Raw genomic sequence first — 18,057 nt, 5'->3', positions numbered from 1 at the left:
GTGTGTGTGTGTGTGTGTGTGTGTGTGTGTGTGTGTGTGAGTGTATCTACCACATTGAAATCATTATAATCATATATAATGAAATATTACTCATCTGTCAAAAAGAATGAAATCTTGCCACTTGTAATGATGTGGATAGAGCTAAAATGTATTATGCTAATTGAAGTAAGTCGAAGAAAAACAAATAGCATATGATTTCACTCACGTGGGGTTTAAGAAACAAAACGGATGAACATATGAGAAGGTAGGGGGAGAGAAGACAGGGAAACAAACCACAAGAGACTTTTAAGATAGAGAATAAACTGTAGGTTGATGGAGGGGAGTGAGTGGAAGATGGGCTAGATGGGTGATGGGTACTCAGGAGGGCACTTGTGATGAGCACTGGGCACTGTATGTAAGTGATAAATCACTGAATTCTACTCCTGAAACCAATATTGCAGTGTATGTTAACTAACTAAAATTTAAGAAAAAAAACTAAAAAAAAAAATGTAGAATGCTTGCAACCATATAGTTCTCCTTTACCTTCCCCTGATTATGTTATAGTAGTGAGGTGTATTATGTCTATACTTTGAATCCCCCCCAACTGAATGGTTATGTCTCCATATTAATACATATTTTAAAGAAATTAAGAGGAGNAAAAAAAAAATGTAGAATGCTTGCAACCATATAGTTCTCCTTTACCTTCCCCTGATTATGTTATAGTAGTGAGGTGTATTATGTCTATACTTTGAATCCCCCCCAACTGAATGGTTATGTCTCCATATTAATACATATTTTAAAGAAATTAAGAGGAGGAAAATAGTCTATTATTTTTACTATTTTGTTGCTTTTTTTCCTAAGATCCACTGTGGTATCCTTTCCCATCAGAGTGAAGAACTTTAGAATTTGGAATCTGCTGACAAAGAATTTTTGTAGTTTCCTTGATCTGAGAATATTTTGCCTTTATTCTTGAAGGTTATATTGGTGGATGTAGAATTCTGGGTTGACAATTCTTTTCATTCTTCTGAGAATGTTCAACTGTGTTCTGACTCTATGATTTCTGACATGAAGTCTGCAGTCATTTGCATAATTGTCATCGATGTATAATGTATCATTTTTATCTGACCGCTTTCAAAAAACATTCCCTCAAGTCTTTGGTTTTCAGCAGTTTGATTACAGTGTATCTGGGTTTATGTGCATCTTTATATGTTTTTTTTGTTTTGTTTTTAGTTTCTCCTTTTTTGAGGATTGCTAAGCTTTGTGAAACTGTACAGTGTGTGTTTCACTGAATTTGAGAAAGTGTCAGCCATTATGTTTTCAAATATGTTTTCTGCATTCATCTCTTTCTCCTCTCTTGGGAGCCCCATCACATGAATATTAAACTCTTAATATTTTCTCACAGGTCTTGAAGGCTCTGTTTATTTTTATCTTTCTTTCGCTTTAGTATTTAAACTGGATTATTTTTATTCATCTTTTAGATCACTGACTTTCCTCTATTATCTCCTTTCTACTCTTGAATCCTTACACTGGATCTTATTTCAGATATTTTTCAATTCTGAAATTTTCATTTGGTTCTTTTTATACTTTCTGTTTCTCTGCTGAGAAAACCTCTCTTTCCATTTATTATTATTATTATTATATAATGTTCACCATTGCCTTGTGGAGGATGCTTTAAAGTGGTTTTTTTTTTTTGTAATTCTAGCATTCTGCTTTTACTTTGCGAATTAGTCACGTTCTAGCTGTTGGTATGTCAAGTAATTTTGGATTGCACCCTGGGCCTTTTGAAAACAAGATTCTGGTTGTTATTAAAATCTTCTGTATAAGACTGCTTTTTTTATTCTAATAGTCAAACAGCTTGGTTAGGTTCAGGTGCCAGTCTCTGTTTTTTCTTTCTGTGCCTTATGTCTCCAATGTGAGGTCATAATTGAAAGCTTTTGCTATGCTCTCTAGACATGCTTCTCAGCATGCATTACTCACGGCTGAGTCCGGGGCTTGGTCTTATATCAGCTCAGAATCTTTGGAATGCTTCTTTGGATATGTTTTGCCCATGCACTGTTTGGTAGTCGACTCAGAACTCATGTCTGAAATAGGGAATCCTTTCTTAGGGTGTGTCCCCTCCAGAATTTCTCCTGTACTTTCTATATCCCAGGAACCCCTTTCTCTGTATTCTTCTGTGCAAAATGATGGTATTCTCTCAGAGTTTCAGCTTCGCACGCTGTTGCACAACCCATGTCCACACTTGCGGCAAAGTGGCAAGAGGAAAAAGAAAAATACTGGGGTTCCCCCTTCTTTGGACTAAATCTTTGTGTTCGCCAAATTTATATGTTGAACCCAAGTCACCAATACGATGGTATTTGAAGGTGCAATCCTGGGAGGTAATTGGGTCATGAGGGTGGAGTTTTGAATGGGATTAGTGGCTTTAAGAGGGCACTAATTTACCATATGAAAAGGCAACGTGAAGACTGCCATCTGCAAACCAGAAGGAAGTCCTTACCAGTCACTGGATCTGCTAGAACCTTGATCCGGGCTTCCCAGCCTTCAGAACTATGGAAAATGTCTGTTATTTAAGTCATTTGTTAGAACAACCTGAGCAGACTGACACCCTTACACCCCATGCACAGCAGAGGCCCCTTTGCCCGTCTCTGCTTTCCAGAGAAATTGACAACTCTCATATTGGTTTTCTTTCTGCATATGAATACAGTTATGTGGCTGGGGTTGACCTGGGGACAGGGACAGAAGGAAAGAAAAGATTCCTTCTACCTATCCCCTGCCCCACCAGCTTCACACATGATCATTTTGTCTACTAGTTTGGATTTTTACTACCTGTGCCCCTGCCCAGGGCCCCCATTAGGCCTGTTCTTCAACCAGTCAGAAGACAGAAAAGAAGCACACACACACACACACACACATAACTCAGTACCCCTTTATTGGTCATTTCTCCACTTTTAACTTTCTTCTCATTCACTTTTTATTATTTACATTTTAGAATCTGTAAGTAGTTACTTTTTGTATTTTATCTAGAACTTTTCATTGTAATCAGTGAAAGGGAAAGGCTATGATGGACTTGGCCCAGCTTGGTCAGCACCATAATCCTTTTCTCTGAGTTTGAGACCGTGTTCCTTGAACTGGTATTGTCCATGCAGGGAGGATTGCTTAGGAAATATCTGTGTTTAGAATCTGTTACCCTGTATGTTGTTTGTCAGATGGTTTTTAGTTTTTCACCTTCCACCTTTATCACCTTCCTTCCTTCACCTTTATCAAACTTTATTTGATCTAGGAAAAAATGATAAGAATAACTGTGGACCTTTCCCTCAAAGAATATACAACTTAGATGAGTGATGCTGTTCACATTATAAAATTACCATAATAGAATATTATCATTATATCAGAGTACTCTAAATGTAATAGGGATGCTAAAGAACTTCAGAGAGAAGAGACCTCAAGACAGGCTTTGCATAGCATTTGACCTGACCTTGAGACATGCATAGGACTTGAACATGAAAGGATGAAGAGGACATTCATTTTGGACAGAGGAACAACATGAACATGGGTATTGTAGTTAAAAATTGTGGAAGCAACAGAAGGAAGAGTGAGTCATTCACTTTTTTGGGGAAAGCATAAATGCTAACACACTTAATCCTCCCAACTTAAAAATATTTCTAAAATGTGACAGAATGAGGCTTTTACATATTTATAAGTTGTATTCCTTTCTAATTTTCCTTCTTACTCCCTTTAGTTTCTTATGGGTATGATTCTCATTTTACGAGTTGATTACATCTACGATATTACACTACTTTTGTGGTCTCATTTCTTCTTAGTATAATTAACATTATGGTATGGACTGAATTGTCCACAAACACCCCCCATTCATATGTTGAATATATAACCCTCAATGTGACTATTTGGAGACAGGGTCTTTAAGGAGGTAATTAAGGGTAAGTAATGGAGCCCTAATTTAATAGGACTGGTGTCTTTATAATCAGAGATACCAGGACTGCCTTCAGGGGAAAGGTCCACGTGAGGACAGATCAAGAGGGCTGTGTTGTCAGCAAGCCAAGGAGAAGGGCCTCTGGAGAAACCAAACCTGCCAGCACCTTGATCTTGGACTTCAGCCTCCAGAACTGTGGGAAAATAAATTTCTATTAAGATCGTCTGTGGCACTTTGTGAATTGCATAACATTTGAGCTGACCTTGAAACACTCATAGGACTTGAACAGGAAAAGATGCAGAAGAAGTGCATTTTGGACAAAGGAACAGCATGAACATGGGTGCTGTGGTTAAAAATTGTGGAAGCAATAGAAGGAAGCCTGAGTCATTCAATTTCAAACTGACTGTTCCACTGTTTAATGCTAATTTGGAGGGCAAGACTATCTTCTCTACAATATAAACTATATGTTTTATTCCAAGTTCTAACTTAAATGCAAGAAAGTATGATTATTTCCATTTTGGACAAATTATCCAATAAAATTACAAATTCATATTATAATGAGATGATGTTGAATAAATTGTCCCTTTTTAAACCCAACATTTTTGTGTTTTGTTTTTGTTCCAGTCACCTTTTATTTTCTCCTTCTGCTCTTCGGGCCAGCTGTGTGAATTTGCTGTGCTCACTTTTGAAGAGTATGACAGTATCTTTAGGAAAGTGACCAGAATTATGGCTTGTGTTTACTGAAACTTCCAAGAAAAGAACAGTAATCTTAATGCTGATTACATTTCACACAATGCAGAAAGCTGTATGTTGTATACTATTTGGTGATGGCAAATACTGATTAACTCTTTTTGACCCCACAGTGCCCTAGAAACTAAACAGGGTATCTCATGGTTTACTGCCCTTGTTATCACGGAAAAGGGATGTGAGTAAGAACAGAGCAGTAAACACGAGCTCTCCCATAGTGCAAAACCTGACTCTCAGAGAATATATCTCTGTCTGTAGGAAACTTACATATATGTAATGAACTACATATATGACAGTAAATATACAAGTGTTTGAAACAAATACTAGGTCAAAAGTTGTATTACTACTTTAGGGTCCAAGAAGATTAGATGTTATGCACTTCACCTTTTTTTTTAGACCATTATATCCTTAATGGTCTAGATCCCAAGGAGAGATACGATGTCTTAATTCATCCTTTTTCTCTCTTGTACAAATGATAGCAGATGGAAGCCAAGAAATGGAATTGACTCATTCAGTCACACGAGTAATTAATGGCAGGGTCCAGTGAAAAACTGGAGTTTCCCATTTTGCAACAGTCTTCTAATTGAATAACTAGCAAGCTAATTGAATAACTAGCAAGAGCAACAAATGTTTCAAACGTATAATTTAACCTTTAGAAAATTATAATTTCCCAAAGAGTAAAAAACTTGCAAGGTGCATGGGTGGCTCTGTCGGTTGAGTGTCCGACTCTTGATCTTGGCTTAAGTCATAATCTCATGGTTCATGAGATTGAGCCCACCGTCATCAGGCTCTGTGCTGACAGTGTGGACCCTGCTTGGGATTCTCTCTCTCCCTCTCTGTCAGCCCCTCCCCCACTCACATTTTTTCTCTCTCTCTCTCTCTGTTAAAAAATGTGTTTGCCAGGTGATATTTTTATAGTTGTCATTTTAATAGCCTATTCAATCTAAATGTTTCTGCTGTAGGAACATAGTTTTTCATAGTAAGTTAAAAAGTAAAATGTTACTGGGGCGCCTGGGTGGCTTAGTCGGTTAAGCATCCGACTTTCGCTTAGGTCATGATCTCACGGTTCGTGGGTTTGAGCCCCGCGTCGGGCTCTGTGCTGACTGCCAGCTCAGAGCCTGGAGCCTGTTTCAGAGTCTGTCACTCCCTCTCTCTCTGACCCTCCCCTGCTCACGCTGTCTCTCTCTCTCTCCTAGAAATAAATAAAACATTAAAAAAATTATTAAAAAAAATAAAGTGAAATGTTACTATAAAGCATAAACTGTAAGAAAGTGATATGTGCATGATTAAATAACATAGAGACAAATCATGATTTGACCAGCATTGTCTCTTTTGTCCTCTTTCAGGAATGCAAGAAGGTGGCCTCTGATGATAGATCCTCAAGGTCAGGCTAATAAATGGATCAAGAATATGGAAAAAGCCAATAGTCTTCATGTAATCAAATTAAATGATCCTGACTACGTCAGGACTCTGGAAAATTGCATCCAGTTTGGTACCCCCGGTATGTAGGTGAATAGTTAAGTATATAAGTATACATTACGGTAATGCCTGGAGAGGGCACAATTAACCCAAAAGGAGGTAGGATTTTTTCTTTTTTAAAAAGATACTTGTGTCAGACTCATCTTAAATAAATAATGATTTTGTTATGTCTTTCATTACTTATTGATAATTCACCAAGAACTTGAGAGATTATCATTCTCACGGGGTTAGGTTTTCCTTTGTCCCTGAAGCAGGGTGGTTGTCGGAAAGACCACCAAACGACGAATAGAAGTGAGGCAAGATTTTACTTACGGCCGGGCCAAACCTGATCTCTGATCTCATGGGGAAATGCAGAGAATGGCCCCGAACAAAGGTGACATTGAGCTTATATCGATGTCAGTAAGGCAGAATACGTCATTATTTAGTTAACCAATTACATTCTACAGCATACTATGGTAGCCAGTTGCATTGTGACATTCAGGTGTGAGTTTTGGCAGAGACCTATCAATTTTAAGTCCTTTGTCTTGAAATGACCAACCATAATTAGACATTTGAGAAGCCGTGGGGCAGTGACTACGTGATAAACTACCAGGGTAGAATGGTGACTGGTGTTCTGTGACCTTGCATACAGGGTGTGGGTGTGGTCAGCCAGAGCAGGGAAGTACAGGCTTGCCAAGCGGATTTACAGAAGCAGAAATAGCGTGTTCGTATTTAACCGTGCTTGAGGTTAACCTACAACAGTCCCAAGATTCATTTCTGAGACTTTCTCTAGTGTAGCTGTTTTAATTTTCGTCTGTCGTTTGCCATTCTTTAGTTCTCATTAGAATTCCACTTCTACAATTAAAAGGGCCACTTGATATGCCAGAAGTATTTTAACACAACATTACTCCAATTATCTATTTATTCTTCTTTCGACTTGTCCTACCCGAGTGGCAGAGAAGTGAACACACACTTTGTATTGATATTATCTGCCACAATGGAGAGATTAGAAACATGACAAGGATTTTTCAGTAAAGCTCAATACACATGTCACATTTGTTGAAACAAAACACAAAACGTTCATGATCTGAGTAAATTAGAAGTTGACACATCCTAATTTTTTTAAATGTTTTTATTTTAGTTTTGAGAGAGAGAGTGCAAGTGGGGGAGGGACAGTTAGGGAAAGGAAGACACAGAATTCAAAGTGGGCTCCAGGCTCCGAGCTGTCAGTACGGTCTGATGTGGGGCTTGAACTCACAGATCATGAGACCGTGACCTGAGCCAAAGTCAGACGCTTAACTGAGTGAGCCACCCAGGTGTGCCCAGGTGTCACATTTTAAATCTATGTTACCTATCAGCTTTTGACTACTTGGCCAAATAAATGAATATAAACATTATGAAAAACATATTTGTGCCTAGGACAAGTTTAGCAAATTCCAGTTGCTATTGGAGCTAGTACTACATGGAAGAATTACAACAAATATATCAGGTAGTCTTATAGACATTTTATTTTTGCATATTAATAATGATCTAATCTTGGGGTGCCTGGCTGCCTCAGGTGAGCATCTGACTTCAGCTCAGGTTATGATCTTGGGGTTCTTGAGTTCGAGAAATAAACATTAAAAATTGTTTTAAGACTTATTTAATCATCTTTAAAATAATACAATTTTAGGTTTGTTTAGGGTATAAATGAAATGAAAAATCTTAGTCTGCCTACAAAATCTGTGTTTATGTATGTGGACACAGACACACACACAAATGACATTTCATTCATCCAACAGGTGTTCTTAGAGTATGGTACAGTGATATACGTGTCACAAAAAATGGTGAACTTTATTTCTACTATCAAATATCTTGCTTGTTTAATAGGATCAGACCATATGTGCTACTAACAGTAATAAAAATAGAAAGTGGACATGTGTCACTAATCTTTGTTAGAACCACTATGCTGTTACGAATAGGTACACTAGCTCTGGAGTTAGAGTACTTGCCTCTTACTCATTGCTTAGTTCAGGGATCTTTCTGAGACTCCATTTCCCCATCTGTACTTCGACCAGATAGTGTGAGGAAGGAGTTACTGTCCTTTGGATAGTTACAGTAGTGTCTGCTAAGTTCAGTGTATGTTGTTTCTTGATTGGAGATTTACCTGTGGTGTGCATGTATTCTCTTTCAATTAAATTAGTGTATATTCAATTATAGTAGCAAAATAAAGGCACAAATATTTATGAGAATTCAGAGAAATAGGGAAGATTTTTTGGAAAGAATTGGCACCTTAGATACTTTAATTAAAATTACTTGGGGCATCTGGGTGGCTCAGTTGGTTAAGCATCCAACTCCTGATCTTGGCTCAAGTCATGATTTCACAGTTCATGACATCAAGCCCCATGTCAGGCTCCATGCTGACAGTGGGGAGCCTACCTGGCTTTATCACTGTCCCTTTCTCTCAACCCATCCCTCGTTTGCTCTCTCTCTCTCAAAATAAATAAACTTTAAACAATTACTTGATTTCACTTAGTCAAATTTCCTTGATATAGTAAAAGAAAAAGTAGCATCTGCCACGTGTTTGACATTCTGAATTCTACAATCTCAGTCATGGATCCTTTTTTAAAAATTTTTTTAAATGTTTTATTTATTTCTGAGAGAGAGAGGGAGAGAGAGAGAGCATGAGCAGGGGAGGGTCAGAGAGAGAGGGAGATACAGAATCTGAAACAGGCTCCAGGCTCTGAGATAGCTGTCAGCACAGAGCCCGACGCTGGGCTCGAACCCGTGAGCCATGAGATCATGACCTGAGCCAAAGTCGGACGCTTAACCAAGTGAGCCACCCAGGTGCCCCCTCAGTCATGGATCTTAATGTTAGTATTACTTCAGTTTGGAGAAGAAAGGGCCATGGAGACCATCTGTCTCGTGGTTTCCAAACTGTCAGAGAGAAAACCAAGGTTTAGTGGGTTATGACTAGCATTTTTAAATGAAATGCAGTAGCAAAGAATAGAATATATTGGGCTGTGCAGCATGGAGTATAGATAAGATAGATAAGCATTATTTTATGAAAATTCTGAGATTTTTTGTGCATATGTGTGTGCTGGATCAAGATTTCAGATGTGTTTCTTGGAGTTGTGAGAATAAAAAATGTGAGCTCCAATAGTAATTCCAACCAGTTCATTTTATGAACAAGGTAAGTAAGGTGCTAGAGAATGTTAGTTATGTGGCTTAACCCAGATTATATACTTTGTAAGGGAGGGTGCTGAAACTAGTCCCCACTTCTTCTACCTTTGCCCAGCGTTGACTGTGCCACTCGCAATTGCCTTAACCTGCTTTTGGGAATGGACTACTTTAAAAATGGACAATAATTATTTATAATACCTTCTAACATTAGTCATCAGAGAGAAGTGAAAAATTTTAATCTATTGTAGAGGAAGTAAAAGATGGCAGATTTCACAACTATTTTTATATTGAAACTTCAAGTAAAAGAATTGGTTACTGTTACAGTTTTAAAACATCAGCAGTTTAAGACTCTTCCATTTAAGAAGTTATCTTTAAATGTTGGCCTATTAGGAACAGTGGCTTTTGATCTGTCATCCCTTGCTGGCAGCCTGGGTAGAGAAGGTAGAGGTTTTCTCCTCCTTCACCCACGTGGCTCTGCTTTGACTAGAACAGGCCTCCTTTTTCTTTGTTTATACTGAGTTTTAAGACAATAATCTCTTTGGAAAAAAGTATCCTACTGCTTACAAAGAGTTTGAAAGCCAATGTTGTAGAAAAGAAAGATATGTCTATATTAGCTACACCAGTGAATAAGGTGTGCGTAGGATATTAATTACATAAATATTGCTGATAAATCAATTTGTTTATACCGCCAATAAAGCTGGAAAAATAAGACAGAATTTTAAAAAGGCATCAACTTAGGGGCATCTGGCTGGCTCAGTTGATGGTGCATGTGGTTCTTGATCTCTGGGTTGTGAGTTCCAAGTCCCATGTTGGATATGGAGACTGCTTAAAAATATAATCTTAAAAAAAGAAAGGTATCAATTTGTATAGAACATCTCTAAATAGCTTTTCATTAACTCTGTGAAAAAAGAATCTTTGCCTTAAGGGCAGCCTCTGTCATACCTAAGCCGCCTTTTCTTTGATCTCCTAGCACTTTATTTCTGCCTTGCATATAACGTGCAAAACTACTTCTGGATGAATTTTTCTTTCATTTGCTCATTTGTTTGTTTTGCAACTACCACGTGCCACTGAAAACATAGCATGAACAGGACAGACTTGGTCTCTGCTGTTTGAGAGCAGTGTTGTTGGTGTAAAGAGGGAGCCCAAGATCACACATAGATGAGATTTAGAACACAGGGGTACGGGGTACACGGACACAGGGTACATACGCCATGTCATCGCTTCACGTCTCTTGGCCTTCTATGCTCTTCCATCCTTAAAAGAATTGGTGAAGTCTTTTAAGCTTACCCTTTCAGGTACAACTCAAACGCCTCTTTTTCTGTGACATCTCAACCTCTCCCATGAAATGACAATAATGAAGTTTTTACAAATTTCTACTATTGCCCTTTTATTATGTGCATAACTGTTTGCTTCTCACCTCCAAGTCTGGATGCAATACGCTATATTGTTGAATGTAATATGCAAAAGATTTGTTTCTATTAACTTGAAGTCTAACGTAGAATAATGTACATAATACGTAATGAAAAACTGAAATCGGTTGCTCTCCTAAGTGAGAGAAATGTTAAAAGAATACTTGGCTTCCTTTACATTTCTGTTGGTAAAGAAACTATTAGTGAGATTCTCTGCCTTACTCAAAAGATATTAGAAGCCATGTGTTTGGTCCCCAATCTTGGTTTCTGACAAGCTTTGCAAATACTGATGAGCTGACATTTGGAAATGAGGAAGGCGATTTTTACATAAACCAGCATATTGTTAACTTTGATGATAGAAATAAGCCTGTTGTATTAACTTTTGCTCCTGTGTTTTAGCATGAAACATATTTTGTTCTAATTAAAAGTTAAAGGAGTCAAATTAAAATCAGGATAGCATTCTAAGGGAATTCATGTACCTTTAGATTTTCGTTTCTTTTCCTGATTTTTTTTTAAAGCTTAGAATACTTTTGATTTTTCACTGAGGCTTATAATATAGTAAATATTCAATGCTGAGAACAGATTTATTTGAAATAAGGATGCTATAGAAAACTTAACAGGCTTAAGACTTGATTCTGTCAGTAAGGAATAAATTTTCACTTTTGGAGAAAAGAATCAAGTCTATAATATTTAAGTCTTATAATATGTATTTTCGCTTTGAAAGAGACTTATACATATTAATATAGACACTCTTAATTCCATTCAAAATAGGAAACAAATAAGTGAAGAGGATGAAATTATATATTTTAGGGAAAAATGATTTAAATATGAGATTTTACTCAAAAATTGCTGTCAGTAAAAGTTGAGGCAGTTCAGCAAAATTTAAATATTATGATTTTTCATTAAGAGAATTTCAGTTCATATGTTATTCTAGAAAATGAACAGATTTTAAAAATCCGATCGTATAAAGTTAAAAATGAGAAATCGGTATGTAGTATCACTTCTGCTGCTTAACATTATTAGAAATATTCTTCTCAGTGCAATAAAGCAATGAGGGTGCAAAAACATTTGGAAAGAGGAAATAATATTTTATTTTTAGACAATATACTTCATCTAGAAAACCAAAGAAAATTAGCTAAAAAGCTATTAGATTCAAAGAACTTCATAGAGTAGATATATTCCAAAAAGAATATTTAAAAATAACAACTGAGACAAAAATAAGTGTGTAGTGATTATAGTCAACCAGTGAATAGGAAACAAAACAAAATCAAACAAAAAGTTAGAATGGCTTCAACAGTGCATAGTAAAAAGGTGACAAAACTTCACAGAAAAATAAGGAGACTTGATTAAGACCTCTTGATAGGAAAACGAAATGCTGTAAAGATGTCAACTGTTCTTTATAAATAATACTAAAGCTAACATAGAAAGAAGAAAATTAAAAAGCCAATAAAAATTCAGAAGAAGAGTGAATTTGGGTGCACATGAGTGGCTCATTCGGTTCTCTGACTCTGGTTTCGGCTCAGGTCATGTTTTCCCAGATTTGTGGGATTGAGCCCCATGTCAGTTTCTCCACTGGCAGCATAGAGCCGGCTTAGGATTCTCTCTCTGTCTCTCTCCCACTTGCGCGCTCTCACTTTCAAAATAAATAAACAAAATTAAAAATAAAGGTAGGTTTGGAATTAACTGGAATAAGTTCTGGAATAAACCTTTAAAAATATAAGCCTCTAATATATCATAGAGTAGGCATTATGAACCAATAGAAAAATGATAGGTCATTCAGCAAATGGTGTTGAAAAAAGTGGTTTTGTGGAAAAATATATTGAGTCTTCCTTTACACTAAAATATGTTCTAGATAAATTAGGAATTAAATATGAAAGAAAAAATAAATGACATACATGCTAGAAGAAAACAAAGGGGCATAACTATATTGTCTTTGAGAAAGAACTTTCTAGAAAAATACACAATGGATAAAATAGAAAAGAAAATATTTTTAAGCTAAGCCAAGAAATGCTAAATTTAAGAGATTATCAAACAATGATCATTTGTGGAATTTATTGTATCCCAATGTAAGCAATCAAACTATAATCAAAATATTTTAATACAGGAGTGTCTGGCTGACTCAGCTGGGAGAGTATGTGACTCTTGATCTCAGAGTTGTGAGTTCGAGTCCCACATTGGGCATGGAGCCTACTGGAAAACAGCAAATATTTTTTTAAAAATAATGAAGTATATCAAGATCATGTAGAAACATATTCTCTGCCTTGATATTTGATAAAATTGTGAATTATTGATAATTTTTTAATCTGTGGAAATTTTTAAGAAAGAGTCTTTACCTTTTAGAGATACTTAGTCAAATAGCTAAAGGTGAAGTTTTACAATTTCTAGGATTTGTTTGTAAATAATCCAGCATGAGATGAGGAAGAAATGAAAGAAGATTGGCTAAATTTGCAAGGGTCAAAGCTGGATGATTAGCATATCATCAGTGTACTGTTCTTTTTACTTTTGAACAAGTTTTGAAAATTTCTACAAGCAAGATAAAATGTAAACAAATTTGAAAACAGGCAGAAAACTGGGGGGTAGGGAGCTATTTGCTACAACACTGTTAAAAAATACAAATGAGGGGCTCCTGGGGGCTCAGTTGGTTAAGCATCTGACTTCAGCTCAGGTCATGATCTCACAGTTCGTGGATTCGAGCCCCTCATTGGGCTCTGTGCTGACAGCTCAGAGCCTGACGCCTGCTTTGGATTATGTCTCCCTCTCTCTCTGCTCCTCCCCTGCTTGCACTCTCTCTCTCTCAAAACTAAGTAATCATTTAAAAAAAAATACAAATGAAGTTTTAAAAACTAGCACTACCTCCATGTTTAGCTGGATATAGAGTAAAGAAAGAAATTTCCTAATTTCTACTGTGCTTAATTATGATCATTTGACTATCGTCTGGCCCTCATGATATAAGTGGAAATGCCATTTGTGTTTCTCAGGAAATATTCTTAAAGGATGTTTCCCCCTTTTCTGTTTTTGTTTCCTTTCTGACGGTTGGAATGTGAATGCCATTTGAAAGGCCATTTTGGCCAAAAAGGAGCAAGATGGCAACAACTTGGATCTCTGACCATTCAGACCCAGGGTCCTTTACCTCTAGACTAATTACCTCAGGCTCCCCTTTACATGAGATACAAAGTCCTTCTTTTCCATGTCACTATTATTTTAGTGTTTTTTTTTTATTACATAGAACTGAACCTGATTTTAATATACAACAGGAAGATGGGCAAATATATACAATATCCCAAAAGAAAAAAGTAACTAGACAAAGATCAACTAAACCATCAAGCCTTAAATACAAATTTTAGCTATTTTTTACCTATCAAATTGTAAGTCATGAATATAATATTTATTGCTGGCAGTATCACATCATGGTTAAGGGAGCTGGGTAAGGAGAGACACTGCTTAGTTCAAGTGTCTACTTTGTCATTTACTATGATTTAACTGAAAAATTTACCTCAATTGCCTTACCTCAGTTTCCCCATATGTAAAACTGGGGCAACAATACTCCATGCTTTTTAAAGCATTTGAGGATGAGAAAATATAATGTCAACATGGTGCTTAGCATTTGTAAGTACAATTTTGTAGAAAAACAGGTTTAAAAAATGAGGGCTCATTGCAACTCTGAAATTTTTTCAGCCATTCAGGAAAGTAATTTGGCGATATAAATAGCCTTTAAATTAATTGCACTTCTAGGACTCCAGCTTGATTAAGTAATCAGAGATGAACACGAGGGTTTATTCCAAAAGATGTTCACTGTAGCATTATTAACAATGGGAAAATGGAAGCAATCTAAATAATAGATTAATGTATTTAATACATTATAATAAGCTCATATTATTTAACCATGAAAAATAATTATTTCATTCAAGCAAAATGTGAAAAGAAATTTTAATGTCATCTCACATGCCTGCTTTGGTTAATTAAGATCTCAGCAGTGAAAGAAATTGACAAGGCAATTATAGGAATGTGTTTAGCCAGGAGTAACCTCTGGGAAGTAGCAGAATATGTCTATACTTTCACTGCAGTATAAGTTCAAATACCCGTCATTCCAATGCCCTAAGCTCATCCTTTCCCATCAAGATTGCACATCTAGTCCCTTGAAGGACTTGTGCAAAACACCATTACTCAAGGTTGACTGCGGTAGCACCCCAAACTCCAAAATGTAAGACTAAGTTGGCAAATGTATCATGAGCCGTAATAATGTCCCTGATCTTTTAGCTAAGAATCCCCCTTCTAGAATGCTATCATCAGAAAATATTCTTAAGCACAAAGTTTTTGTATACAGTGCTGTTTGTAACACTGAGAACAGAACAATTGAAATATCTAATAATAGAGAATTGATTTAAAGAATTAGATAAAGTTATTATTGTGACTATTATACAATAATTAAAAGCAAGTTTATCAGTTTTAATTGGAATGTTTATGCTATAAATTATTTCCAAAATAATTAGGATACAAAATCAGGTGTAATGTTTAGTCTCAGTTGTGTACAGAAAAAGATGAATAAAAATACCAAAGAGAAACATGTATCCAACAAATAATTATCATAGTTTTGTGTCTTTTTTCTACCAACCTATATATGAGTATGAGTCAATTGTGTAAAATATTTAAAAGATAAACTGAGGCACACTAACATTTTTAAATGTTTATTTGAGCAAAACGTAATTGGAATTGGACAGTGCCAAACTAGAAGCTTTTAGTGTGCTCCGTTGAGCAGAGCTGGGTATAGAGAGCAAGTAGGGAGCAAAAAAGGAAATTGTTTGATTGGCTATAGCTTAATCGGCTGTTTGTATTTGGCTAGCCTTAGGGTTTTGATTTTGATTTGATTTTGTAACCTGAAACATCTATAAGTTTAGAGTTTGGCTTGCTTACTTAGGCTACCGTAGCGTTAGCACCAGCTCAGTCTAATGGCCCCCTCATTTAACACTTTTGTTCTTTCTTACATTTTCCCCATGTTCTACAATAAGCAGGAGTTACTTTTGTGATTAAAAATCTAACCATTTAAATACAACTTGAAATGTTTATTCTGTGATGCCTCAGATGGATTTATCTCACTACCATCATACTTAGGCATGTGGTGAATTGCAGACCAAAAAGCACTGAAGCATGCAAAATGGCCAGACAGACCCACTAATTAAGCCCTTCCCACAGACATCCAGTTATTTTTATGACATCATCTCCTTATACTCAGAACACAAAAGTAATTTTATAGGTAACTAGGAATAACAGTAATTTAGAAGACTGAAAGAATTGGGAGGGTTGAATGTTGACAGTCAGTATTTAAAATAACATGGCATATTTTTTTCTGATTTTACTCCAGTGTTGCTAGAAAATGTTGGAGAAGAACTAGATCCTATACTGGAACCTCTTCTACTAAAACAGACCTTTAAGCAGGGTGGGAGCACATGTATCCGACTCGGGGACTCTACCATTGAATACGCACCAGATTTCCGCTTCTATATTACTACCAAGCTAAGAAATCCTCATTATCTTCCTGAAACATCAGTAAAGGCCAGTATCTAAAGTGAATGTTTCTTTATCAAATTTTACAATTAATGACTATGTTTTCCTCCTAAGCCATAAGGAGAATAGGTATTCCTAAGAAAAAGAGAGTTTGTCCTTGTTTGACATTTCCTGAAATTGCTATACTAAGTTCCAAATCTTTATTTTATGTGTGCATGTAAGTAATAAAGGAGCCTTCAGTATGCAGTGAAAGAAAGGCTTTGAGAATCTAATTTCTATAATTGATATTATTCTTAGAATTTGATTGTTAAGGATAGATGGCATATATGCACATCCTTTGTAATAAATGATAATATGCTAATTCTTTGCATTGTCATTAACAAAAATCCATTCTTCTCTCTCAGAATGAGATTGTTGCTATCTGATTTTTTATAATCACTTAAAGGAACTGATTTTGATTACTGGTTCTTTTTGAAATACTAGAAATTCCTTTCAAGAGCAAAGTTAGCTTAAAGTTTTAGTCAGTGACTAAAATTACTTGCGATACTGATCTGCAACTGAGCTCCTGGAGGTCATTCCATTTTTTTTATTCTGAAATCATGGCACTCAATACAGCTGGCTTATGATAAATGTTTGTGGAATGAGAAAGGGAGGGAAGAATAACTTTTATTTACAGAAGGTGGCAAGAGATGGGGTACCTGGGTGGCTCAGTTGGTGAAGCATCCAACTCTTGATTTTTGTTCAGGTCATGATCTCAGAGTTCGTGAGATCAATCCTTCTATCCGGCTCTGCTCTGACAGTGCAGAACCTGCTTGGGATTCTCTGTCCCCTCTCTGTGCCCCCTACACCCGTGCATGAATGCTTGCTCTCTCTCTCTAAATAAATAAATATTTTTTTAGAAAGCTGGCAGGAGAGGACATTAAGAAATGTTGATTCAGATTTTACACATAGAGACAAGATTTATCCAGAGAGTTCAAACACTGTCCTTTATTGGAAATATTTAAATTAACATCTCTACAGAGGTAGAGAAAACATAAAGATCACATAATTCATTCCCTCCAAGATGAATAAACATGGTCACTGCTCTCAAGAGATTTACACTGTAAATAATGTATATGTCAAGTGACCATATTTATGACTGGGAAAACACAGGAGTTCAGAATTGGGGACATACTTTAGATTGGACATTCAAGGAACCCAGGAAGGCTGGGGAAAAGTGGGGTGACCTTTGTTAAAAAACACAATGTTAAAATAATGGAAATTCTTGGCCACTATTTTTAACTTATTAAAATAAATGTTATCTAAACACCTAAAAATTGTGTGTTATCTATCCATTAGGAGTGGTAGTGTCTAGAAGTAATTAAGAATATACATTCTGGAGCCTAACTATCTTGGTTCAAATCCTAGCTTTATCACCTGCCAATTGTGTGATGTTAGCCAAGTTATTTAACCTCTCTGTGGCTCTATTTCCTAGTCTATAAACAGGAATAATAAATGTCCATTTCATGGAGGAGTATGAAGACTATCTAAATTTAGCTGTGTTAAATTTTTTTTAATAGATGACATGGTAAACCGTGTTTACTTTTTAGTAAAATCTATGAAAATATCACAAATAACTAACAATTCTTAGTTTACGAGCAACTAGTTACAGAAGTCATAAGCCGCTGTGGGGAGGAAACTGATCTATGATTCAGTATTGAAATTCTTAAGCTCCCTAGACTGCCTTATTGCTTCATTATTTTTAATTGCTGGGATTGATTAAACAGGGATTAGAAAACATAGTGAGGCAGTTACTTGCTTTCATTTACAAATTAAAATACTTCCTCTTCATCCTATTTTTAGACTCTTTTATGTACCTTTGCTTTCAAAAGT

General features: G+C 36.1%; 1 protein-coding gene across 1 annotated transcript in view; it reads left to right on the top strand.

The window, feature by feature from the left end:
- Positions 1 to 18,057, top strand: part of DNAH7 (dynein axonemal heavy chain 7) — a 245,938-nt gene that overhangs the window by 172,180 nt on the left and 55,701 nt on the right. Inside the window, exons 48-49 of the mRNA XM_077745812.1 lie at positions 6,001 to 6,155; positions 16,043 to 16,233. Coding sequence (XP_077601938.1) covers positions 6,001 to 6,155; positions 16,043 to 16,233 — 346 coding nt within the window. The remainder of the gene's footprint in view (positions 1 to 6,000; positions 6,156 to 16,042; positions 16,234 to 18,057) is intronic.

The sequence above is a fragment of the Crocuta crocuta genome, unplaced genomic scaffold (assembly GCF_008692635.1).
Source record: "Crocuta crocuta isolate KB4526 unplaced genomic scaffold, BGI_CrCroc_1.0 scaffold564, whole genome shotgun sequence".
NCBI lineage: Eukaryota > Metazoa > Chordata > Mammalia > Carnivora > Hyaenidae > Crocuta > Crocuta crocuta.
The sequence above is the reverse complement of the archived record's forward strand: the minus strand, read 5'-3'. Positions and strand labels throughout refer to the sequence as shown.